At 44.1% G+C, this 25,604-nt stretch overlaps 1 protein-coding gene across 1 annotated transcript; it reads right to left on the minus strand.

Annotated features, from left to right (window-relative positions):
* Positions 1-22,448: 22,448 nt before the first annotated feature.
* Positions 22,449-24,567, minus strand: LOC119173391 (uncharacterized). Its single transcript, XM_037424231.2, has one exon. The coding sequence runs from the start codon at positions 24,523-24,525 to the stop codon at positions 22,924-22,926; it is 1,602 nt and encodes a 533-aa protein (XP_037280128.2). The 5' UTR covers positions 24,526-24,567; the 3' UTR covers positions 22,449-22,923.
* Between the last annotated feature and the right edge of the window lie 1,037 nt (positions 24,568-25,604).

Genomic DNA, 25,604 nt, shown 5'->3' on the forward strand with positions numbered 1-25,604 from the left:
AACAAGGTTGTCACGTGGATATACGTGTACGTTAAATATAGTTTAATCTGACTTCAACAAAAAAAAAAACGAACTACCCAGCTGTAGTAATCCTATAGAAATTCGGCAAGAATACTTGTCAGCCGAGAAACCTTGACCTTGTGGTGCATTTTCATAGAGGATGAAACCAACTTTACACGGAAGATGAAGAGAATGCTGCGATGAATTCTCGCATTCAGTTTGAAGACTCGATGCGGTAAAGCCAGATGAAGCTATTGAATAATTCTTTGCACGTCAGGGCAGTGTTAACCTAAAGACGGTGAAAGCGGAAGCAAAAAAGGCCATGCAAGAAGTGAAATCTGGAGCAGTTAATAAAATTGGTAGATTCTAAGAAGGGCCTTAGCTTAGAAATAATTTTCAGTGCAAAGACACACAAGTTAGATTGCCCACTACGCGTAATTATGTCCGAAAATGGAACCTGGCAGAAAATAGTAGCTAGGCTCTTGCAAATCAAGCTAAATCTTCTGGAAGTAGATTACTCCTTTATAATTAAGAATTCTGAACAAGTGATCGCTCATTTCGAAGAAACTAGGGAAAAAGAATTCCGGGCTTGTTCCTTTGATGTTAAAGACCTATATTATTCATTGCCTCACGAACAACTGCTTGTTGTATCGAAAGCAGCATTGACAGCTACGGCGCTATAGCCTTTCAGAATGAAGCGGGTGTTTTCAGTGTTAGTTTTGTGGAACTGCTGGAGTTTGATATCAAGTCAACTTGCTCAAAGTGGTGGGATGTTTTGTTTTTAGAGCGGAGTGTTGTATGTATAGGGTCATCAGTGGCGCCTGTCCCCAACGACTTGTACTTAACCAGTCTAGACAAAGTGTTGCACAAGCGGTTACAGCAGACTAATGTCACACGAGTATTTAGATTTGTAGCGATTATGGGGTACTGTTCAATACGGAGCATGCAGAAGTTTAACCAGAGCCTAATGATATGCCGAAAATTTTTCCATGAAAGTATAGCGCCGCTTGTTGTGACGTGGGAAATCCCACAAGATGCGTGCATTCGCTTTTTGGACCTCAAGATAATACTGGAGCCTGAACATGTCTGTTGGTCGTATGAACCACGCACAGGAAACCCATTGTTGCCATTTAACTCGGCACGCTCCAAACTTGTAAACAGGGCATTGGTGAGGGCATGTTTCACAAACGCCTTGCGTAAGTCTCGCGAGTACTCTATTGGCACAAGCTTTCCTAAGTGAACAAAACGCCGGGCTTCAGCATGGTACCCTTTCCACGTGCTATCAGCCGTAGTGGAAAGCATGTTCAGAGGCTTGAAAGGTGCTGACCGGATGCAGAAGCAGGTGCCAACTCAAAGGAAGAGGACTGTAGTGGTACCGTACATGCACAGGTTGTCACACAGCCTGAAAAAAAATTGCCCAGCATTGCGACATCAGGTTGGCATTTTCGGCCCCTGAAAAGCTCTGCAGGTTGTGCTGAGTGGTGAACGCTCCCCCTGGGAAGAAGGACACGTGCGAAACTAAGCACTGCCGTCCCTTTGTGCCATGCGAGCAAGGAGTAGTATACTCCATGCTACTCTCATGCGGCATGTACTATGTTAGACAAACGAGCAGGTGCCTTAATGTCCGTCTCAGAGAGCACCTGCTAGCCTCTCAGCGGTCGCCTGCAGTCATTTAGTGACGCATTGCCGAGACGGCGGCTGCTCACCGCACTTTAAGGGTACAATTGTTCTAGCCAGGCATGGCGAACAAATTGTTAGAAAAATTTTAGAAGCAGCCGAAATTCAGAGGCTGGTGGAAAAAAATGTATGCAGGCCTTCCATTCCCCTCTCAAGTAAGAAAATAACCTACCTACAGCACATGCCTTTTTATTAGCTTTAATCTGTGCTTTACACTGTTCCTATAAATATTTTTTTTTATTTTTAACGTTTATATCTTGTTTGTCTTTCGTGTGTGGCTGCCTGAGCTTATCTGGCTTCATCGCGCTCAGCCCGGTTGGTTTTGGCATCAAGTACATATTTTTTTTCGTTTTCTTTTTCTCTTTTCATATTGGGGGCGTACCTTGTGCGTGGGAAGTTTAGAAGGCGTGATTGCTTTCGTTTTTTTTTTTTGGCAAGTGGTTGTCACGTGGCTTTCATCGCCTCTTTTCTTCATGTTATCTTCTGTTGTTTCAATGCTTGCCTACAAAAAGGCCCTGCGTTTGAAATAGTAAATCATTAGTAAGTACAATGCTGTGTGTGCGTTTCTTCTCTAAAAGTTCTGTCTTCTTGCGCTAATGAATCTGTCTAAATAAGCAAAGACTTAGTCATGTTGGTTGAGTTAGGAATAAATATACTAACATCCCGATACAAATGGACAAAAGGAGAAATTATGCGAATCCACGTACCATGGGAATCAATGTTATGCGAAGCATGCGCAGAGAAGGTGGCTGTGCTGGGAGGGTGCGTGCCAAACTTTATTTGGGTGGCTGTGGTGGAATTTTTTGTCAAGTGAAACGTTACGAAATTACGCCAAAGTTGTGTACAAGTGTTATGCGCATGAAAATATGATGAACATCGGGATGTGTTTCATGTAACAAGCTCTTTACAGTTGCTCGAATCTCGGCTGCGGCAGCAGCAATGTCGATGGAGGCGAAAATGCTGTTGCCCCCTGTGCTCAGACATAAGTCGATGCGCGTTAAAGAACCCCAGGTGGTCAAAATTTTCCGAGCCCTCCACTACGGCGTCCCCCATATAATCACATGGTTATTTTGGGACGTTAAACCCCACATATCAATCAATTAGCTGTTTACAGTTGCGTAATGATCACAACAGCAACATAATAATTGCCATAACCAGAAGCAGTAAGCTGACATATAGCATTTCTGCATGCGATGATGATAGGTCTGGCTAATGCTACATAGACCAACTTCAGTTGATAGCGCCTAAATATGGAGTTGACATTAACCCATTGTGACACCTGTATCACGGTAGTACATATATAATATCTAAAAAATTGACAGCCAGCACTGCAGCTGCAGTTGACATTGCACCAACGTTACGACTGCACAAGCTCGTTTAGAAGTTTAGAGTCCTAGCCTGGCTTTGTGGTATATTACTTGATTGCCATGCTAAATTCTTGGGATTTACTCCGGATGGGACCCTCATATTTATTCTTGTAATTCATCGGGTCAACGATACTGGTTGCAACTTTTGCTAACGCTCTCGCATATAAAACGTCATTGTCTACTCTCGCCGTTCCTGGTTAGATGGACTTCCAATCAATTACATGTGGCTCATATCCGCATAACGCGGCTCGTGGTTTACGGGTATACATATGTGCCACTGGTGTGTGGAGGAAAGTATTCGACGACGTACGTGACGAGACGTTCATCTCATGTTATACGTGTCATGACCAACCAGGGATATTCCTGAAACCATATTACCATCCCATACCAATTTTAGTTTTCCCCATGTTAAGAGGGCGATCATGAGAACACTAAGATGTGGACAACTATTCGCCAAACTACTGCATGTATTCGTCAAACTATTATAATTATTTTAGTGTACCCAAATTAGGGATGCAATCATGAGGGCGTTCAGGCATAGACGGCTTGATAGATATGTAGATAGAAACGCTGAAATTGCTTCATTAATTCATTTGTGGTGTTTAACTTCCTAAATACACCATATGAATATGAGAGACGCCATAGTGAAGGGCTCCGAAAATTTCGACCACCAGGGGTTTTTTAACGTGCACCCAAATCTGAGCACACGGGCCTACAACATTCCCGCCTCCATCAGAAATGCAGCCGCCGCAGCTGCGATTTGATCCCGCGACCTGCGGGTCAGCAGCCGAGTACCTTAGCAACTTGACCACCGCGATGGGGTACGCTGAAGTTGTTTTCAATCTGCTAAGAATTGCTTGGCATTTAGAAAATGCAAACCCAAAGCACCGAATACTAAATCGATAGCCTCAAAGAGCTCCTATTGCGAAAATTCCCACGTCGGAGTCAGCATCGGCGTCGTTAGTTGTAACCGAAAAATCATTATCTTCTCTTTAACCCAGAAATCGATAAACATGCAAATAAAATGAAAAATAAAAACTTCTGTGTCCTAGTGAGGATCAAACCCAGGCCGTCTGCGCGACAGCGCGTATTACAAACACTATATGAATGTCATGTAGTGGAAGGATTCTGCTCAACGCATCATACATTGCGTGGCAGAAACGCAGACACTAGTCAGGTGTCGAAAAATGTGCATAAATTGAGCAGAGTGTGCGTGTTTTAGAGGTCCTACCAATACAAAGTGGTCGGGAGAGTTTAATAGTAATCAACACCGTAGCCATCACCAAATTGAACAGCTGTGTAGGTTCGCGTGTTACCCTAGGTACGTTTAGTGGACCCTTCACTGATTCTCAAAAAGAATTATGATGGTGTTGTGGGCGCTTAACTGGTCTAAGTGACATTTAGGATTGACAGATCCCACGTACAGTGGGAATCGATGATATGCAAAGCACGAATAAGAACGATCACTTTAAAATCAGCACAGTGTTACGAGTCGGACATCAATTCGGCCGAACAGGATTTTTATGTCATGATTATGATGCGTGTCATTTCCCTTCGTCATCACATCATGTGATACCAAATTTGGTATATGTCGAGCTGGCAAAACGGCCGCGAGCGTGCCATTGGGGTAGCATGGAGTCATATTTTACAAGACACGCATATTAAAATTATATTATTTAGACGTGTCATTTACCTTTGTCATTCAATAACATCACTTAATACCAAATTTGGTATATGTGTGCCTACCGAAGGGTCCGCGAGCGTGCTATGAGCGTATCAAGTAATCATGTTTTACATGACACGTATGTCGTGATTATCATGTTTTAACACGTCATTTACCTTTGTCGTCCTTTCACGTCCCGCAATACCAAATTTGGTATATGTGAAGCTACCGGAATGGCCGGGACCGCATCTTGAGCGTGGTATGTTTTCATGTTCCTGCATGAGAGGCATGTCTTGATTATCAAGTTTGCACCATCCATATACCTTCGTCTTTTATTAATGTCTTGTAACACTAAACTTGGTATATGTGAAGCTAGCGAAACGACCGTCAGCGCACTATGAGCGTAGGATATATTGTCACGAGGTCGTGACGTAGCCGAAGACAGGAGACTTTGTGTTGTAATTTAACTGTTTATTTGGGCGAACCTGTGCCCGGCAAACGGAAAGTCCGATTACAGTAGCAGTCTTGGACTGATAGCGGCGAACGGAGCGTCGGCCGTCGATCAACTACTGACATGCGGCGAAGAGCGTCGGCATTTATACTCTTGCCGTCGAATGTTCTAGCGTTATCGCTGGCGGTGGCGTAGGTTCCAGAATAATCTCTACCATTCGCAAAGTGGGCGTGATCTTATCGAAATGATCTACTACAGTCTGGAAGCTTCTCGAAAAATGCAGGCGCGGTTTGCGCTGAGAATTGTGTAGTGTTTTGGGACGATAACAAAACCTGGGAAATCGAACGTCGCATTGTCCTCCTCTGAAAAAGGCATCGTCCCGATGCTTTAACTAAACATAAAGGTACAACAATAATGCAAGAAAGCACAATGAATAAATTACGATACAATATAACACAAAAAACACTGTTTCAGTTTGTTAACGCGCATGAAACGGCTTGAGGCGCGTGACATGGACGACTTCAGGTCGCGATCGGCATCGTTAAGAGTTCGTGTAGCCGTCGGAGACAACCTCGTAATCAAGTGGGCCGAGTCGTCGAACCACCCTGTATGGTCCGAAGTACAGTCGCAGAAGCTTTTCACTTATTCCAAGTCGGCGTATCGCCGTCCACACTCAAACACGTTCACCGGACTGGTATTCCACGAAGCGTCGTCGAAGATTGTAACGGCGGCTGTCGGTCGTCGCGCGAGTTGTCGGGCTTCTTCGGCGCGTTCAAGGTACTCACTCACATCGAGGTTTTCTTCGTCGGTGACGTTGGGTAACATGGCATCGAGCGTCGTTGCCGGGCTCCTTCCGTAGACCAATTTGTATGGAGATATCTGCGTCGTCTCCTGCACTGCCGTGTTGTATGCGAAGGTCACGTACGGAAGAATGGCGTCCCACGTCTTGTGTTCGACATCGACGTACATTGCCAGCATGTCGGCGATCGTCTTGTTAAGCTGCTCGGTGAGGCCGTTGGCCTGTGGGTGGTACGCTGTCGTCCGGCGGTGGTTTGTCTGGCTGTATGCCAAGATCGCTTGAGTTAAGTCGGCAGTATATGCCGTTCCTCTGTCGGTGATAAGGACCTCCGGGGCGCCGTGACGTAAGACGATATTTTCGACGAAGAACTTAGCTACCTCAGATGAACTGCTTTTCGGAAGGGCTTTTGTCTCGGCGTAGCGGGTAAGGTAGTCGGTAGCTACCACAATCCACTTGTTTCCGACAGCCGACGTCAGAAACGGCCCCAGTAGGTCCATCTGCTGAAAAGGTCAGCAAGGTGGTTCAATTGGCTGCAGAAGTCCCGCTGGCCTTGTCGGTGGTGTCTTGCGTCGCTGACAGTCCCGGCATGTCCTCACATAACGAGTGACGTCGGTGGTAAGACGTGGCCAGTAGTACCTTTCTTGTATCCTCGCGAGCGTACGAGAAACACCGAGGTGCCCTGCCGTCGGATCGTCGTGCAGGGCCTCCAGGAGTTCTGGCCGCAGAGCTGAAGGCACCACAAGGAGGTACTTAGCTCGAAGTGGTGAAAAGCTTTTCTTTTGTAGAAGACCGTTTCGCAGGAAGAACGACGCAATTGCGCGCTTGAATACCTTCGGGACTTCGACGTTCCTGCCTTCGAGGTATTCTAATAGGGCCTTAAGTTTGGGGTCGGAGCGCTTTCGTCAGTAGTTATCGTTCCTAAGAAGTAGTCGTCACCCGGGTCATCAGGTGGTGGTTGGTCGAAAGGCGCACGAGAGAGATAGTCGGAGTCGGAGTTTTTCTTGCCGGACTTGTAAATGACAGTAATGTCAAATTTTTGAAGTCTCAGGCTAATTAGTGCGAGGCGACCTGAAGGGTCCTTCAAGGTGGCTAGCCAGCACAAGGCGTGGTGGTCACTCACAACTTTGAAGGGCCTGCCGTAGAGGTAGGGGCGAAAGTTCGACGTAGCCCAGATGATGGCGAGGCACTCCTTTTCTGATGTGGAATAATTGGCTTCTGCTTTGGATAGCGATCGGCTGCCGTAACTAATATCCCTTTCAAGTCCGTCAGCCCTCTGCACAATAACGGCGCCAAGGCCTACGCTGCTTGCGTCAGTGTGTATTTCTGTCTCGGCGAATTCGTCGAAATGGGCAAGTAACGGAGGCGTCTGGAGGCGATGTTTAAGCTCATGGAAAGCGTGTTTCTGTGGCGTTTCCTACCTAAACTCCACGTCGGCCTTGGTAAGGTTAGTGGGAGAATCTGTGATGCGGGCGAAGTTTTTTACGAACCGCCTATGATAGGCGCACAGGCCCAGAAATCGGCGCACCGCCTTCTTGTCAGTGGGCGGCGGGAAGTCGGCGATGGCGGCTGTTTTCCGTCGATGGGGACGAACTGCGGACTTGCTAATAATGTGCCCCAGAAACAAGAGCTTCTCGTACGCAAATCTACACTTTTCTGGTTTCAGTGTGAGTCCGGACGTCTTGATGGCTTGAAGTACAGCTTCAAGGCGCCGAAGATGCTCGTCGAAACTCGAGAAAAACACGACGACGTCGTCCCAGTGCACAAGGCAAGTCTGCCACTTCAATCCTGCCAGTACTGTATTCATAACGCGTTGAAAAGTTGCAGGCGCTGAGCAAAGACCGAAGGGCATCACCTTAAACTCGAAGGGGCCGTCCGATGTTATAAACGCCGTCTTCTCTTGGTCACTTTCGTCGACTTCGATTTGCCAATAGCCAGTCTTGAGGTCCATTGACGAAAAATACTTGGCGTTATGGAGCCGATCAAGTGCGTCGTCTATTCGTGGGAGAAGATACACGTCCTTTCTTGTGATTTTGTTCAGGCGGCAATAATCGAAGCATAAACGTAGGGTCCCATTCTTTTTCTTCACTAACACTACGGGGGATGCCCATGGACTCGTGGACGGCTGGATAATGTCATCCCGCAGCATTTCATAAACTTGTCTCTTCATGACCTCACGTTCTCGCATCGCCCCGCCGCGGTGGTCTAGTGGCTAAGGTACTCGGCTGCTGACCCGCAGGTCGCGGGACAAAATCCCGGCTGCGGCGGCTGCATTTCCGATGGAGGCGGAAATGTTGTAGGCCCGTGTGCACAGGTTTGGGCGTACGTTAAAGAACCCCAGAAGTCTAAATTTCCGGAGCCCTCCACTACGGCGTTTCTCATAATCTTATGGTGGTTTTGGGACGTTAAACCCCACATATCAATCAATCAATCATGTTCTCGCATCGAAACCCTGTACGGACTCTGACGGAGTGGTCTGGCATTTTCTTCGGTTATGATGCGATGTTTCGTGATTGGGGTCTGCCGAATTTTCGATGACGACGAAAAGCAATCTTCGTACTGCAGGATCAGGGCCTTAAGCTGTTATAGCTTATGAATCGGAAGTCTGTGATTGAGATTGAAAGCTATGCGAGGGGCTTGGTTCCTCTGAGCAGCTTCCGCAGAATCGGCGAGGGCGAAAGCACTGGTGGCTTCGACAATTTCTTCGAAGTATGCGACCGTTGTTCCTTTGCTCACATGCTTGTACTCATTGCTGAAATTCGTGAGCATAACCGTCGTTTTGCCTTCCCGCAGCTCTGCAATTCCTCTTGCGACGCAAATATTTCGGGTGACCAACAGATGCTGACTGCCTTCGACGACGCCTTCCAAGTCAGGTGATTTAGAAGTGCCGACTGAAATAATGACGCTTGAGCGAGGCGGAATGGTGACTTGTTCTTTCAGCACATTCAAGGCATGTTTTCCTGACGGCGTGCACGGTGGTAGTGCTTCTTCTGTGGATAACGTTACCGACTTTGTTTTCAAGTTGATGACAGCACCATGAAGGCATAAGAAGTCCATGCCAAGGATGGCATCTCTCGAGCAACTCTGTAGGACTACGATGTCTGTAGGATAAGTATGGCCGTTAATGGCGACTTTCGCTGTGCAGATTCCTGCAGGGGTTACGAGATGACCTTGAGCTGTGCGAATTTCAGGGCCTTCCCAAGCTTTCCTAACTTTCTTTAACTTCGCGGCGAACGACCCACTGATGACGGAGTAGTCGGCTCCAGTATCGACGAGAGCGGTCACACTGCGGCCGTCGATAAGAACGTCGAGGTCGCTAGTTCGCCGACTCGCATTACAGTTAGGGCGTGGCGTCGGGTCACGGCTGCGTCACGTCGGCTTGTTCCACTGCTTCCATGTTGCGTCGTCAGGTCACCTTCGGTGAGTGAGGTTTCGTCGTCAAGACTTTGCCTGGTTGGCGTGGTGTGCGGAAAGCTCCATCGCGGCGTCGTCGTCGTCGTCGGATGTTCGGTAGTGCGTCGCACAGCAACCGCACCTCCATCGGTTGCTGCCCTTAGTTTCCTGGATACGGGCTAAGAGACCGGCCCCGCGTTGAGCCAGAGTACTGCCGGTGGTGCGGTGACGTGCGGCGGCTGAGCGACGGCGAACGGGAAGGGCTTCGTGGTGTCCACCGAGTTCCTGTCAGGTAGTCCCCCACGTTCCCCCACTCTCTAGCCTCGCAACGTCGACGCAGGCAACGTCTGCTAGGGAGTTTCTTTATTGAAAAAACCGACTGCTCACGCAGTTCACTGGCCACCCCGTATATATCGGCACTCAATCTTGACCTCAAAAATAGGGCTGGTTTGAGGTTGATCCTGTGTGTTGTACGAAAATAAAAATTTGCAGTGTGCGCGTTAACTAAAAGAGGTTGCGGGTCTCTTTCTTCAATGGGATTTATGATTAAGATTAGGATGTAATAGTTAGCCGGTAGAATTAGCTTTGCGAAATGGTGACTCTCGTTGCCATGAGCAGCGATTGGCATGTTCCAGTAGAAAATACCAGTTCATCACTGCGTGTTTTGCGCCTCCCCATGGTTCTCTCCTCAGCAACGCCGCGCTGAGCGTCAGCGACAACGCCACAGCCAGTGTGAGCGTTAGCGCCGGCTTCTTCGCGTCTTAAACACATGGTTCCTTTTAGCGGGAGATGCTGTAAATTTTTATGACTATGAGTCATTAACGCATTGCGTAGACCTTCACAGAGAAGGTCACTACAACAAACAGTCCAAGTTTTTGTAGACCAATGTCTCACCTTAAGAATCACTTTATAGCTGAACTTTTATAAAGGCATGCAAATGCCAAACTACGTTTACAAAAATATTAAGGGACCAGTGCAAAGCATGAAAGAAAACGCGGTCATAGGTGGCCTACCTTCTCTTCTTTTAAAGACGAAAGTCATTCTTGGGGACCTTCGACGAAAAAATTTTGGTCTGTCTGTCTGTCTGTCTGTCTGTCTGTCTGTCTGTCTGTACATTTGTCTGTTTGTTCGCACTAACTATACCTCAAATGGCACCAAACGGCAAACCCTATCCGCAGCGCCCACCAATATTGCGCAAAGTTTAGCGTTCATAGTTGTGCGACTCTCAATTAAAAAAGAATAATTGCGCATATCTGAGGCTCCACAAGAACGCTTCGATGTTTTCTGTCTGCCTTTATACTAGAAGAGGCACACACAAGTAACTCTAAAGAATGTAGCGTTTAATCGCGCTGCGCTGACAGTGCAACGCGATGCTCAAAAAGGTGTTTCCAACGATTTGCTACCACGTAACGGTGGTGGCACCTGCCCATCGCTTTGCGTTCTACACCTTATCACCTCCGAGACTGGCGCGCATCTTTCTCCGCGGGCTGCGCGCCTTCGTTTTCGAAGGCGTGCAGATGGCACTTGTGTCTAACGTGCCTAGATGCCCTCGTTCGCCTCCGGTACACGCTCGAGGCACTCTAACGCAGCGCCAGGAGAATACCATTCACCGATTTTCTTGCGCAGAACGTAAAATGAACATTTTATTCACTCTCTCCAGACGCGAGACTATCCTATTTCGACGATATTTACAGTGTAACATATCATCATCATCATCATCATCATCATCATCATCATCAGCCTGACTACGTCCACTGCAGGACAAAGGCCTCTCCCATGTTCCGCCAGTTAACCCGGTCCTGTGCTTGCTGCTGCCAATTTATACCCGTAAACTTCTTAATCTCATCTGCCCACCTAACCTTCTGTCTCCCCCTAACCCGCTTCCCTTCTCTGGGAATCCAGTCAGTTACCCTTAATGACCAGCGGTTATCCTGTCTACGCGCTACATGCCCTGCCCATGTCCATTTCTTCTTCTTGATTTCAGCTATGATATCCTTAACCCCCGTTTGTTCCCTAATCCACTCTGCTTTCTTCTTGTCTCTTAAGGTTACACCTACCATTTTTCTTTCCATTGCTCGCTGCGTCGTCCTCAATTTAAGCTGAACCCTCTTTGTAAGTCTCCAAGTTTCTGCTCCGTAGCTAAGTACCGGCAAGATACAGCTGTTATATACCTTCCTCTTGAGGGATAGTGGCAAACTACCTGTCATAATTTGAGAGTGCTTGCCAAATGTGCTCCACCCCATTCTTATTCTTCTAGTTACTTCAGTCTCGTGGTTCGGCTCTGCGGTTATTACCTGCCCTAAGTAGACATAGTCTTTTACAACTTCAAGTGCACCATTACCTATCTCGAAGCGCTGCTCCTTGCCGAGGTTGTTGTACATTACTTTCGTAACATATAGATTCGGGCAAATTTTTTCTTACTTCGGGCATGTTCTTTCTTCTGCTATTTTTCTTTCTTTTTTGTCGGTTGTATCTACCTGTTTTATGTGTCTTTCTATTCCTTCCTTTCTCTCGTTATGTATTTCTCACGTTTTTTATATCTCTGTACCGCCACAGTAGTCTAGTGAATAAGACACTCGGCTGCTGACCCGCAGGTCCTGTGATCGAATCCCAGCCGCGGCGACCACAATTTCGATGCACACAAAAATGCTTCTGGCCCATTTGCTTAGATTTCCCTGCACGTTAAAGAACCCGAGGCGGTCGAAATTTCCGGAGCCCTCCACTACGCCGTTTTTTGTATTTATACGGTTGTTTCGAACGTTACACCGCAACAATTAATATTCTGTATCACTCTTTTCCCTTCTTATTTCGCCCTCTCTGTCTCTCTTTTTGAAATCTAGCTTGCTCCTTATTTCTATCTTTTCTGTCTATTTTACTTTTTTGTTTCTCGTTACTTTTTTTCTCTATATTTTTAGTGTATTTGTATTTCTCTCTTTCTTCATAAAATTTGTTTAACTCTCTATTTTTTTCTGTCTTTATTTGTTTCTGTCTATTTCTCTTTTTTCGCTGCCAGCACTCGCTTTCTTCCCCGTCAGAGTTATTCCATCCCATTTTGCACAAATCGGCGCGCGCCTTCTTAGAGGGAAAAAGAAGATCAAGAAGCTACAAAGAGTGTGCGCGCTAGTTCATGATGATAATTTTGCGTGACCTACCAAATTCCTCTGTGCTTAAAGAGCTTCGCTGTAAAATAAATACATATTAAAATTTAAAATTAACGAAACGTGCGAAAGCCGGAGAGAGAGAGAGAGAGAGAGAGAGAGACAGATTTCAGGTGAAGTTCAAAATGTCATTGCAGTGAAGCATTCATTAAACCAAAATACCATATAAATAATAAAATAGATCTTCATTAAAAGAATGCAACCTAGCTTTGCGCCAGTCTCGCGTGTGAACTCTTCAGACATACATGCTCCTGAACAGCTTTTGCTTTACGCTATTAAGAGATGCAGTTAAGCATTTCATTGTATCTTACACCCATGACGTCAAAACGATATGACAGTTAATGATAAAGGGGTAACTACGAAATAACATACTTCTAAAGAGGGAGTTCGGATTTTTTTTTCATCAATAGAAGACATCAGTTTTGCTTTCGTTTCATTGCGACAATTTCACATTGCATTTTCCATTTTTTACATCACTTGTACAAAAAATCACACGAGAAGAAAGTTTTACTACAACCTAGCAACTTCTATGAGCTATTAAGGAACTGAATTTGATTGCCAAAGACGTGTTTGTTATTAACCAAAAACAAAAGTATCTACTGGTTGGCTGCTTCCAAAAGCATTATGTACTATCGGCGTCACATGAAAAGTGAACGGCAGTAAGCATTCGCAATGATATAGCGTGTGCTCTCCGGTTATTCCCATGGCTGTACATTTATGGACCGTGCTTTCGAACCGGATGCATGCTCCTCTTAATGGTGACGACTGGAGGGCATGTACTATAGCATTGCAAATGCTCGTCACTGTTTGGGTATCACTTGACGCCGATAGTAATCCATGGCCATTCATTCGTGCCTGTTCTCATATACGAAGCAATCGAGCATATGGACTGTTTTCAAAATACTGATCGTGTAGTGATGCGTGATGTTTTTACATATGTTACCCTGCAAACCTGACATTCTGCCGATTAACCTATAGGCATGTGCATTTTCTTGCTTTTTTGTGCTTTCTATCTCTCGGTCTCCCCTTTTATCTCCTGTGAGTGAGCAGCTCCTCTGTGTTTTTTAAGACTTCGATTGTGATAACTTTGATGAGAGCGTATTTTTGAACCCACGTCGTAAATACAAATATTACGCAAGTTGCTAGGATATGGTGGTGAAATAGCAAAAAGCAGTGACATCGAAAAATCAAGGGCAAGATGGCACTTAGAGTAGCTGATATAATTATTTCGTAATTGGAGTCTTGACACGTGAACGGATGCACAAGATCACCACCATGAATTGAGAACATGAAAGACAGTAAAATAAAGTTTGAGGGGGAGGGGGAGAGAAAAAGAAAGGTCACGTAAAAGTGAATGAGGGTTAACCTGACTGCAAGGTGAAAAAAGCAGAGTTTGCAAACAAGGCTAAGAAAGCTCGTCTTACACCAGGTGCCTTTAGTTTCAGTGACCGTGACGAAAAACTAGTGTTTGTCAACGACCACTTCACCGCTAAAAATAAGCGCCTGTTTGCTCAAGTACTCTCGCTAAATGAAAAAAAAAGTGGCAATTTTCGTGGATTGACAACGGCCACATCAAAGCCAGAAGAAACCTGAAAGCCGTGTTTTTCAAATCTCCAAGCTCAGCGATCTTTCTGTCTTTTGGTAACTTCAACTGATAACAAGCATTTCAAATATGGCTTTCAATACCTTTGAACAGGCCAAGAAACTGTTCCATAGTCTCGCAAATAATCACCTTTCACTTGTTCATTTCGAAATGTGTAGCTTACCGAAACGTTTTGACGAAGTTATATACACTTCAATTCGCTCTTTGATCATGGTTTTCCTGTCATCAGCCTTTCCGAAACTTGGCTGTCATCATCAGACGACGTACTGTTTGTTCAGCCCGGTTACCGTGTCGAGTTTGTTCACCACGCTAACAGACTACATGGTGGATGTGCCATTTGGGTACGCAATGCATTGGCGTACAACCGTCGCTATGACTTAGCCCTTTCCACTGAACACTGTGAATCTGTATGGCTAGAATTGAATCGCTCTTATTTTTCTTGGTAAAACATAGTCTCGGTATGTATATATCGCTTGCCATTCTCACCCTACCACGAGTTCTGCTCTGCCTTGATAAAATGCTGAGTCGAGTTGACAACAAAAATAACAACTTAATCATCATGGGTGACATCAATATAAACATTGCTGATATATCTAATACATTGTGCTTGAAATATAATAAATGTTCTCAAGGTATTTATTTATTTATTTATTACATACTGCTGACCTGTTTACCAGGTCTTAAGCAGGAATGGGCATACAGAATTGTTTACGATAAAAACATAATTGACATCATACAGCATACCGACAGTGGTTACAATTCAACATTTTGTACTAATTTATGAAAAAACTAAAGAAAAACATTACAACAATGGCATAGTTTTGCTGACTGGAACGTACTAAAAAAATGGAAGCATTCAGCAACTCTGGGCTGCATGACGGTACAAAAAGCTGTTAGTGGTTATTGACAGCATGTAAAAATAAATCAACTGTTGGACACCGTACAGCATCGGGTGATAGGCAATTCCACTCACGGGTAGTTCTTGGAAAAAAATGAATACCTGAATGTGTCTGTGCGGTTTACGTAATCTAAAACTTTCTTTGAATGGTGTGAGCACACAGCACATTCACTTGTTTGTCTAATGTGCCCTGTTTTGTTGATACCAATTTTGTTGTGGAAAATGAGGTAAAAAAGCTCTAGCCTTTCCATTCTTCTTCTCTCTTGTAGTTTTTCGAGATCCGCTTAAATTAGTAGAAGTGAAGGGTATCGATTGATTGATTGATTTGTGGAGTTTAACATCCCAAAACCACCTTATGATTATTAAAGACGCCGTAGTGGAGGGCTCCGGAAATTTCGACAAGCTGGGGCTCTTTAATGTGCACCCAAATCTGAGCACATGGGCCAACTATAACAATTAAAAACAAATCGGACATGTTTTCTTTAGACCATTTCTAATTTTTTAATATTGGACACAGTGAAGGGATCCCACACTGCAGCTCCATATTCTAATACTGGTCTAATGAAAGTTTTGTACGCGAGAAATTTGATGTGTGGTGTGGCATTCACAAGCCTCCTTCGTAAATATCCAAGCTTTTTTATTGCCTTTCTTTGAATATATTCTATGTGTTCATCCCATTTTGAGTCTGATGTGAGTATGAGTCCTAAATATTTGTGTTTATTGATTTCGGATAACGCATGGTCATTGACGTGATAGGTAAACAGAAGCGGCTGTTTCTTACGCGTAATTCGCATTGCTACTGTTTTTTTTATAATTAATAGTCATCTGCCAATTTTCACACCACGTTTGTAGCGTTGCTAGTGCAGTATTTAAAGATTCTTGTTCACTGTAACTGTAAATTTCCTGATATAGTATACAATCGTCCGCGAAAAGCTTTATTTTTACGGGTAAGTTTAGCACAATATCATTTATAAATAACAGAAAAAACAACGGCCCGAAAATTGACCCTTGAGGCACACCCGATTTCACGGGGGCAGAACTCGAGGTGACACCATCAATGGCAACACATTGGCTCCTCATTGAAAGATAAGCAGTTATCCATGCAAGTAATTTCTCATTTTTTAGAATTGGTAATGAACTGAGTGTTCAATTTTCACTTCTACACGCAGTGTTTCTGGTGGGTTTAGCACTCTCATTGACCACATTCTAATGAATTTCACTACAAATCATACTGCCGGTGTTGTTAACTTTCTGTTTAGTGACTACTATTTTATGTTTCTTTTAGTAGATATTCGCGTAAAACATAAACTGGAAACTGTAACTAAAGAGGCTTGTTAGAGTGATCAATTTCGCAACATCATTTCTCAGACTGATTGGACAGATGCCTAAAACAGTATATCTGCTGTTCCTGCCTTCCATGAGCTTTGTGATAAAATCACTGATGCAATGAAAATTTTTTTCACTAAATCATCAAATGTAAAAGGATATTCGATTCCCAGACAACCTTGGATGACCAATGGTTTTCTGCGTAGCATTGAAAAAAATAACTTACGTGAAACAGCAAAAATACAGCCATTTACCCTCTCACTTTTGCAGCGGTTTAAAAAGTACTCCATTAGACTGACTATGCTGTTAAAAGATACAAAGTGCAGCTACTACCAGAGCCGTATTCTTACCAATGAAAAATACAGCTCCAAAAATGCAAATAATTAAAGAATTTTTGAACCTGCATGGTTCCGAGCCGAAGATATAAAAAATTATCGATGGCACACGTGTGCTTACAAATGCGTTTAATCTACATTTTTTCAAGGTCAATGCACCAACGTCTTCTGCTGTTTCCTTCTTCCCTCGATGCTCGCATTCTTTTTATTTAAGCCCTGTTTCCCCGCACAAAATTTCTGTTGTAGTAAAGCAACTAAAGAGCACAGATGCCGGCCTTGATAAAATTAATCTCTTTAGAATAAAACTCATTGCCTCAGACATTTCGATTCCTCTAGTCCATATATTCAACTTCATGTTTAGGAACGGTGAATTTCCTGACGAACTAAAATAGGGCATAGTAGTTCCAGCGTTCAAGAAAGGTGAGCGCACACTCATCAATAGCTACCATCCGATAACTATACTTCCTTTTTTAGTAAAGTTATCAAGAAACTACTCGTCACTCAGCTGACATATTATCTGAACAAGTTTAATAGTTCGACACTATCATTTTTGTTGCAAGCCCAATTTTGTTCAGACCTTGCACTAATAGAATTCACAGATTACGTTAAACGTTCTATCTATATAGGCTTCTTCGCTGGAGCCGTATTTGTGGATTTTTCGAAAGCATTTGACACTGTTGTTCATACTATCCTTTTTTCAAAACTAGACTCCTTTAGTGTTTGTGGTCTGACACAAACGTTGATAAGTAATTACCCTTTGAACAAGTAATTACCCTATTTGAATAAGTAATTACCCTATTCTATAAATCTTATACGCTACACGAAGGTGTTCCGCAAGGCTCAATACTAGGACCGCTACTTTTTTTATTGTATACAAATGACTTACCCAAATGTGAAAATTGTTCTAGATGTATTATATATGCCGATGGACCACTATCTTTTCCTCTGGTAGCGATCTAGATAACTTAAAAAATTAAATAAATATGGCACCAATATTGTACAGTGGTGCCGTAAAAATCAGGTCGTAAGTACTCCACTTAAAACTTCATTAGTTTTTTTTCACTCTCCATGAAAATTATTACCATTTGTGCGACACCTAACAATAGAAGCCCATGGTATTCATCCCTCTGACGCAACCGCATTTCTAGGCGTTACCCTTGATTCTCACCTTAAGTTTGATAAGCACATTCTCGCTATCTCATGTAAGAATTCTTCTGTTGTTTGTGTTCTGAAAAAAAACACATTTTTTCTACTGCAGATTCTTCGTTCATCATACTTCGCCTTCATTCATAATCACTTAACCCACTGTTCTTCTTCCTGTCCAAACATATATAGAATTATTCTGTCTAAGAATGCTTATCTACAAAACACAGTTATAAGGGTTATCACCTTCAGTAACTGGAGAGACTCCGCTACGCCCATTTTCAGTAACCTTTGCATTTTTCCCATCCATCTTTCCATAACAATGAAATTAGGGGTGCACATTTTTCGCACTTCGTCAGCATGACATTGAATCAAAAGGTATGCCATCCTGCTAATTAATAAATGCTAGCTTGACCAGGTTCTCCTCACAACATAGCTTACTGTTTCCGATAGTTCACTCAAACTGATGGCAAACAGTCGGTGCAGTGTTTTTTTTCCTGGTATTTACCCTTGGAACTTACTTTCCAAGTTCATTAAAAGCTGCCGCAATTTAACATCATTTGAATTTCATTTAAAAAAACATCTATTTCAACATCTGTCCTAGCAATTTATGGTTCCACCTTCACGTTTCTTTTATTTTTAGACCATTTTCCTAATAACTGAATTCAATTTTTTTATCTTTTGTGCTGTGCATTTTTGTTGTATGCCTTGTGTACATGAATTCTGCTGTGATTTATTTTATTATGCATGATTTGTTTGCTTTATGCTCTGTTGTTGTATTTCTTGTTCTAGATGAAGCTTTTAAGTGCTTTCCAATTTTCATCTATATATTTCTTCATTTGTTTTTTCCCAATTTAGTGTTTCCAACATGTTTTTCTTTGCTCGCCCCTCTCCTGCTTTCTATTCAAACAATAGAATATTGCTAGGAGTTCCCCCTGACCACGTTTAGTTCGGTGATTGCTCCTGTAATACTTATTACCATGACCATCGTATCTTCATAATTTTACAATGAACTTCAAACATCAAACTTCAAGTAGAGATTAATATTGCGAAAAAGCACGGAATGATAGTTGAACGCTTTGCATCAACTTCCGCTATTGTAACAGAACGCTATTAACGACACCTTCTCCGGATTCTGCTGGTTGTCCAGATTAGAGCACCAGATTCCCATAAAAGCGGGGTTATTCCAGTAATGACATTTTACCTAACCTATGACAACTGCTTGCGTATACGTGCTATCCTCCCGTAAACAGGTACAAGATTGCTCTTCTATGTTCTCATAGGGCCGCACATTGCTGAACCGCGCCTCTCATAGGTTCTTTCTCTCTTTCTTCCTTTTTCTCTCCATCTTTCTTCTATTCTTTCTTTCTATCTTTTTTTCTTCTCCTTTTCTTTCTTCATTCCTGTTTCTATACACTGTATACACTCATCGAATTGCTTCAGCGGGTAACTTTCTCAATGTTTATCATATGTAAATTGTGCGCGTGCCTTAATGCTACAACGCTTTCTTTTGGTCCGTTGGTTGGTATTGATTTTCGAGTAATTTGTCGCTCTTGTAGAGGCGACGGTGAATGGCCATATGCACAATGAGTACAAATATTTGTATACCGTTTGCAGAATATAAATGAAGTTGAATGTTGCCTCCAGCTTTCAGGACAAAAGATCCTCTTCCGAAGCTAGCAGGCTTTCTTTCCTCGCCGACCAAACGCCGGAGACGCAACGGCTGGAGCAATTTGTCTTGGCATCCTGAAAGGAATAGTCGGCTTCGGTTTGAAGAAAGAGGCCATTGTCTGGATTCAGCGGGCCTGCTATTGCAATCAGAAAGCTTACCCGAGCTCTGCCAGTGAGCTTGGTTTTCGATGTGAATAGAACGTCGAGTTTCTTTCAAACAACGGAGACATTTCAATCTAATTAATTACGCCACGGCTGTTGAAGCACCAGTTCTGGTTTTACGATAGGCAAATTAGACTTAATATACCGGCTTTCCGCAGTATCTCTCCTACGCGGCTGCTTATTTTGATATAAGTTTGAGCGAAACATACTCGCTTTCTGTCATCCGGCTCGGTCGTCGCAGTTGTTCCTTGCGATTGCCTTCTCGGGCAAAAAATTTATGCACGTACGGCTACACCGCAAACGATTACACTTCATGCACGCAGCAACTTTGTATGGGTACTTCACTTCACTTCACTTCACTTTTATTTCCTTAAAGACCCCCTGTAGGGGTATTACATAAGGGGTGGTGCATAACAAAAAAAAAAAAAAAAAGAGAGAACTATACAACGGTGTTTTTAATGGCTTCTGCAAACATAGATGGGTTAGTGATGGCACAGGTGGCGTGAGGAAGGCCATTCCAGTCTTTTGCTGCTCTTACGAAAAAGGAGGCTTGGAATACAGTGGTCCGGGTACGTGGTAATGCGACTTGTAACGGATGACCAGTGCGATGGGATATGTGCGGAGGGGGCGTGATGTACGGTGGATGATTCAGTGAACTGAAATAAAACATATGAAAAAGAGAGAGGGTGGCACACCGTCGGCGTGAAGCAAGGGTTTCTAGACCTGATTCCGCCTTTAGAGATGAGATGCTGATATCGTATGAATATGCAGAATGAATGAACCTGGCAGCCCGATTTTGAAGTGATTCGAGTTCACTTATGATGTATGATTGATGAGGGCTCCAGATGGAAGATGCATACTCGAGTTTGGACCTGATAAATGATTTGTATGCAAGCGTCTTGACGTGAGGCGGAGTATGGCGTAAGTGTCGTCTGAGAAACCCGAGTGATTTATTAGCAGACGAGATGATGTTAGTAGTGTGATGACGCCAAGACAGGTCATGAGCCAAGGTGATGCCGAGGTATTTGAATGATTGAACTGATTGTATGGGAACATTAGTGATGGAATAGGTAAACTCAAAAGGGTTACGGTGGCGAGAAAAAGAAACGAGCTTACATTTATTAGGATTTAAGTTCATTAACCAACGATCACACCATGTTTGTATGTTGTTAAGATCATGCTGAATTAGTGTTTGGTCATGAATGTTGGTTACTGATCGGTAGATTACGCAGTCATCGGCAAACATACGAAAGTTACATGATACATGCAATGGTAGGTCGTTAATGTAAATTAAAAAGAGTAGAGGCCCTAAGACAGACCCTTGCGGGACACCTGAGGTTACAGGTAGTCGGTTAGATGAGTGATTATTAACAAACACAAATTGGGAACGATTAGTCAGGAAAGATGTTATCCATGCAAGTACATTAGGATCTAGATTTAACAGAGATAATTTAAGAATTAGGCGCTTGTGAGGGACAGTGTCAAATGCTTTGGCGAAATCCAGGAAAAGAGCATCGGTCTGAATGTTGCAGTCAAGGTTAGAATGTAAGTCGTGAATGAAAATGGCCAGCTGCGTTTCACAAGAATAACCCCTTCGGAACCCGTGTTGAGAAGGATGAAAAAAGTGCATTGAGTCCAAGAAGTTGATGATATGGGAGTAGATGACATGTTCCATGATTTTGCAGGGGATACTTGTTAAGGATATGGGACGGTAATTTAGTGGAGAATCTCTGTTACCTGATTTGTAGACTGGAACGACCTTGCCTACTTTCCAGTCTGCTGGCAGAATGCTTGATGATAATGACTGCGAAAATAACAATGTAAGGTATGCGGCACACACATGTTTAACATTTATGAGAAGTTTTGAATTAATGTCATCCACACCTGCAGAAGAAGAAAGCTTAATCTTTTCTATAATCGAAATGATGCCGTCCGTAGAAAATGCAATCGGGGGCATAGACTCGGTGCTGCGCGCAGGTGAAGAAAAATCGGGAACTGAACTCTCATTCGTAAAAACAGAGAAAAAGGCCTCGTTAAAAAGGTTCGCGCATTCATTGTTGTCGACTATATCGCCATGCGCATTTGAAAGACTAGTGGTGCGCATCTCCTGAGGGTTTATCACCTCTCAGAATTTGCGAGGGCTGGTTGCAAGCATTTTGGGCAGCTCTTCATGAAAGAACACGTGCTTGGCGTTTCGAATGGTTCTAAGATAATCATCTTCCGCGGCGTAATATTTTTCCCATAAGGACAGAAGTTTAGACTGTTTGGCTGATCGGAAGAGGCGTTTTTTCTTGTTTCTTAGTTTGTGAAGTGTACGTGAAAACCATGGCTTGTTTCGGTTTGCGGTAAACGTTATTTTTGGGATAAATTTCTCGACAAGAGTGGCTAACTTATCTCTAAATATAATCCAATTCTCATCCACAGAGCGTGTATGGCTTATTCTCTCGAAATCAGGAAGAAAAGATATCAATTCATTATTGATAGCACTATAATTGCCCTTGTCGTAAAGACGGATTGTTTTGGTGACAAGATCGCGTTTTACAGGTCGAAACGCAAAGGCCGCATGGATTACCTTGTGGTCACTGACGGCACGCAGATATGTAATTGATGATAAGCTCTCTTGATGACTAGTTAGTATTAGATCTAAGATGCTGGAATTGCTCTCTGTAACGCGCGTTGGTTGGGATACAAGTTGGGTTAGATTGCAATTCAGGCAGAAATCTATGAAGTCCTTTGCGGGCTCACTGCCCACAGCTGACGGGACGCTACTACTCCAATCTATTTGAGGGAAATCAAAATCGCCGAAAAGCAGTATCTCTGCTTGCGGATACTGTTTCCCAAGGTCACTCAGGTTGTTGTTGAGCTTATATGCGAAATCTGGGTCACTGTTCGGGGGCCTATAACAAACGCCTACAAGGACAGTATGAGGGCGAGCACGGCAAACGACCCAAAGAATTTCAAGTTCAGGAGAGTTGGTCCTGGCCACCGAGCACGATAACTGTTGGTGCACAGCTATCAGAACCCCGCCTCCACGTGCGCCTGTACGGTCCTTACGATAAAGTTGAAATCCAGGTAGGTGATCTAGCACTTCTGCATCGGTTATATCATTTGTCAGCCAAGTCTCGGTTATCACCAATACGTTACTGCTTGATGACAAAGCAAGCTCAGAAAAAGTTATGCGTTTCGGAAAAAAACTGCGCGCGTTAGCAAAGACTACCGAAAGTGACAGGCCAGATTGAGGTGTGGGGGTGTGCCCGGCAGATTTGCGCCGAGGAAATTGCTACGACGCTTCCCTTACAGTTTGCGATTGCTCATCGTAGACGTAGCGCTTGTGACCCATTAGCAGTGTCTTGTACGTGATGGAAAAAGGCAGCGACTTGGTTTTAGCAAAGGCAATCAATTGCCGACGGACGTTTTGCACACGACGAGAAAAATCTTCACCAACACTAAAAGTGGTTCCTTTAAATTTCCGTCCATTAGAAAGAATCTCTCCTTTTGTTTTATGGAATGCGAATTTAACTATTATGGGGCGATGGTGGTTAGTACCCTTGCGGCGACCCAGACGATGCGCGCGCTCAATTTCCTTCGGATCGATGGAAATACCTAGACGATCTCGGCAGTGCTTGATGACAAGTTGTTCAACTTGGACAAGTGCTTCCGATCCAGTTGATTCAGGAAGGCCATAAAATATGAGGTTATTGCGCCGAGAATGATTCTCGGCTTCATCCACGCGTGCTTCAAGCTTGCGCAGAAGGTCACTCGCGCGAGCGGTGTCTCTTCTGAGCGCTTCCACATCAGTACGTAAGGAAATAATATTTTGGCAGTGCCCTTCCAGATCAGTCATGCGTCTACTGAGATCTGCTATAGATTTATCTGTTGATAGCAAATGGGACTTAAGGTCCTGTACCTGACTGATTAATTCCGTCTGACCGGCAGACAATTTCTGCAGTTCAGTTAGTACAGCATTAGAAGCAGGACCCGGATTGCTTTCAATATCGCCCGACATCATCAACAAGGCACGAATAACACGAGAACACTCAAGTGCAACAAGAACGCAGCAGTGTGGGCTCGGCAGCTGAAACAGCAGGTAATTACTAGACTTCTTAGCGAGAAGACTGTAAGTTTTACTAACCTGCATGACAAGAGTGAAAGGATTAGCGGTCTGCGTTGGTGCACAGCCGCCGAGCCCACACAGCGCCGCCGGCAAAGGCCGCTCTTTTGTAGTCGACACAGGCATCGATGCCGATGCTGATAGCGTCGACCAGGTTTTGTCGAGGACCATGTAGCTGACCGGTGGCGCCGGAAGGGATCCAGATCTGTTGCGTGAGGTGAAATCCAGTGGTTCCAAGTACGTTGCGGTTGATAAGCTTGTGTCGAAGACCAAGAGGGCGTGACAGGTAAGCGTGCCACTTTCGCTGGAACGATGTTGATACTGCAACGGTGTGGTCAAGGAAGCTGGCAGGAAAACGGAAAGCAGTATGCGCAGGAATGCGCACTGAAACACCTGCATGACAAGAGTGAAAGGATTAGCGGTCTGCGTTGGTGCACAGCCGCCGAGCCCACACAGCGCCGCCGGCAAAGGCCGCTCTTTTGTAGTCGACACAGGCATCGATGCCGATGCTGATAGCGTCGACCAGGTTTTGTCGAGGACCATGTAGCTGACCGGTGGCGCCGGAAGGGATCCAGATCTGTTGCGTGAGGTGAAATCCAGTGGTTCCAAGTACGTTGCGGTTGATAAGCTTGTGTCGAAGACCAAGAGGGCGTGACAGGTAAGCGTGCCACTTTCGCTGGAACGATGTTGATACTGCAACGGTGTGGTCAAGGAAGCTGGCAGGAAAACGGAAAGCAGTATGCGCAGGAATGCGCACTGAAACACCTGCATGACAAGAGTGAAAGGATTAGCGGTCTGCGTTGGTGCACAGCCGCCGAGCCCACCTTCATCCACCGCTTAGGATTATGCCTAAAGTAGCTCTTTCGAAATTAAAAATGAGATTAAAAAGTGTGTGAATGACAAATTTTACGTCTATATTGTTTACTAAAACTGCTCCACGTGACCAATATATTTACGCTTTGAAATTTGACACAACGCCATTATATATTTAACCTTCAACACTCATGGTAGAGTTGCCCCACCACGATGGTCTAGTGGCTTAGGTACTCGGCTACTGACCCGCAGGTCGCGGGATCAAATCCCTGCTGCGGCGGCTGCAATTTAGATGAAAGTGATAATGCTGCATGCCGGCACGTTTGCTCATATTTGAGTACACGTTAAACAACGCCAGGTGGTAGAAATTTCCGGAGATACTTACGACGGTGTCTCTCATAATCTTATGGTGGTTTCGGGACGTTGAATCCCGTATATAAATCAATATCATCGTATAGTTCAATGCTTGTTAGAATTTGCCGAACTCGCAAGGAAGTGCATAAGTGTTCTTGAAGCGTTTCAGTGTCGACACTCGACTTCACGCACACTACTATATACAATGCACCTGTGAAAGAAGTCAAGTTTACGAGTCTCCGTTCTAATTGCAATTACATTTTCCAGACTAATGTATATACTTTGCGCAGTAAGAAAACGACGTTCGTTATCGGTACTAAAACATTACGCTTGCCTAAAGAAGGACGTCAGAATCCCTCACTAAACTCATCAGCACACCCAAGTTTCCGGCCAGAGACCGAAGGGCACGTTCGTCTGAAAATCCAACTATCTCAATCGCTCAAGTAATTCATGACTTCACAAAAATGAGTAAAAGCTTGATTTCATGGTTTGGAATACGAGCGCAATACGTGTCCGTGTCTTAGCTGCCACATTCTACGTATAGTGCTCGTATTTCAAGGCACCATGAATCACCAACTCGCCCAATCAATTATTTTGACGAGGAAAAGCTTGCATACATGAAGCATGCATGCAAATTCCCTTGGACAGCGAAGGCTTTGTGTGGGCTGACGCCGTTTTTTTTA

This window comes from Rhipicephalus microplus, chromosome X (assembly GCF_043290135.1).
Source record: "Rhipicephalus microplus isolate Deutch F79 chromosome X, USDA_Rmic, whole genome shotgun sequence".
Lineage (NCBI taxonomy): Eukaryota > Metazoa > Arthropoda > Arachnida > Ixodida > Ixodidae > Rhipicephalus > Rhipicephalus microplus.

What these genes read in the sequence shown, in the direction of transcription:
- LOC119173391 (XM_037424231.2), bottom strand. Translation starts at nt 24,525, where the DNA reads ATGCAGGTGTTTCAGTGCGCATTCCTGCGCATACTGCTTTCCGTTTTC.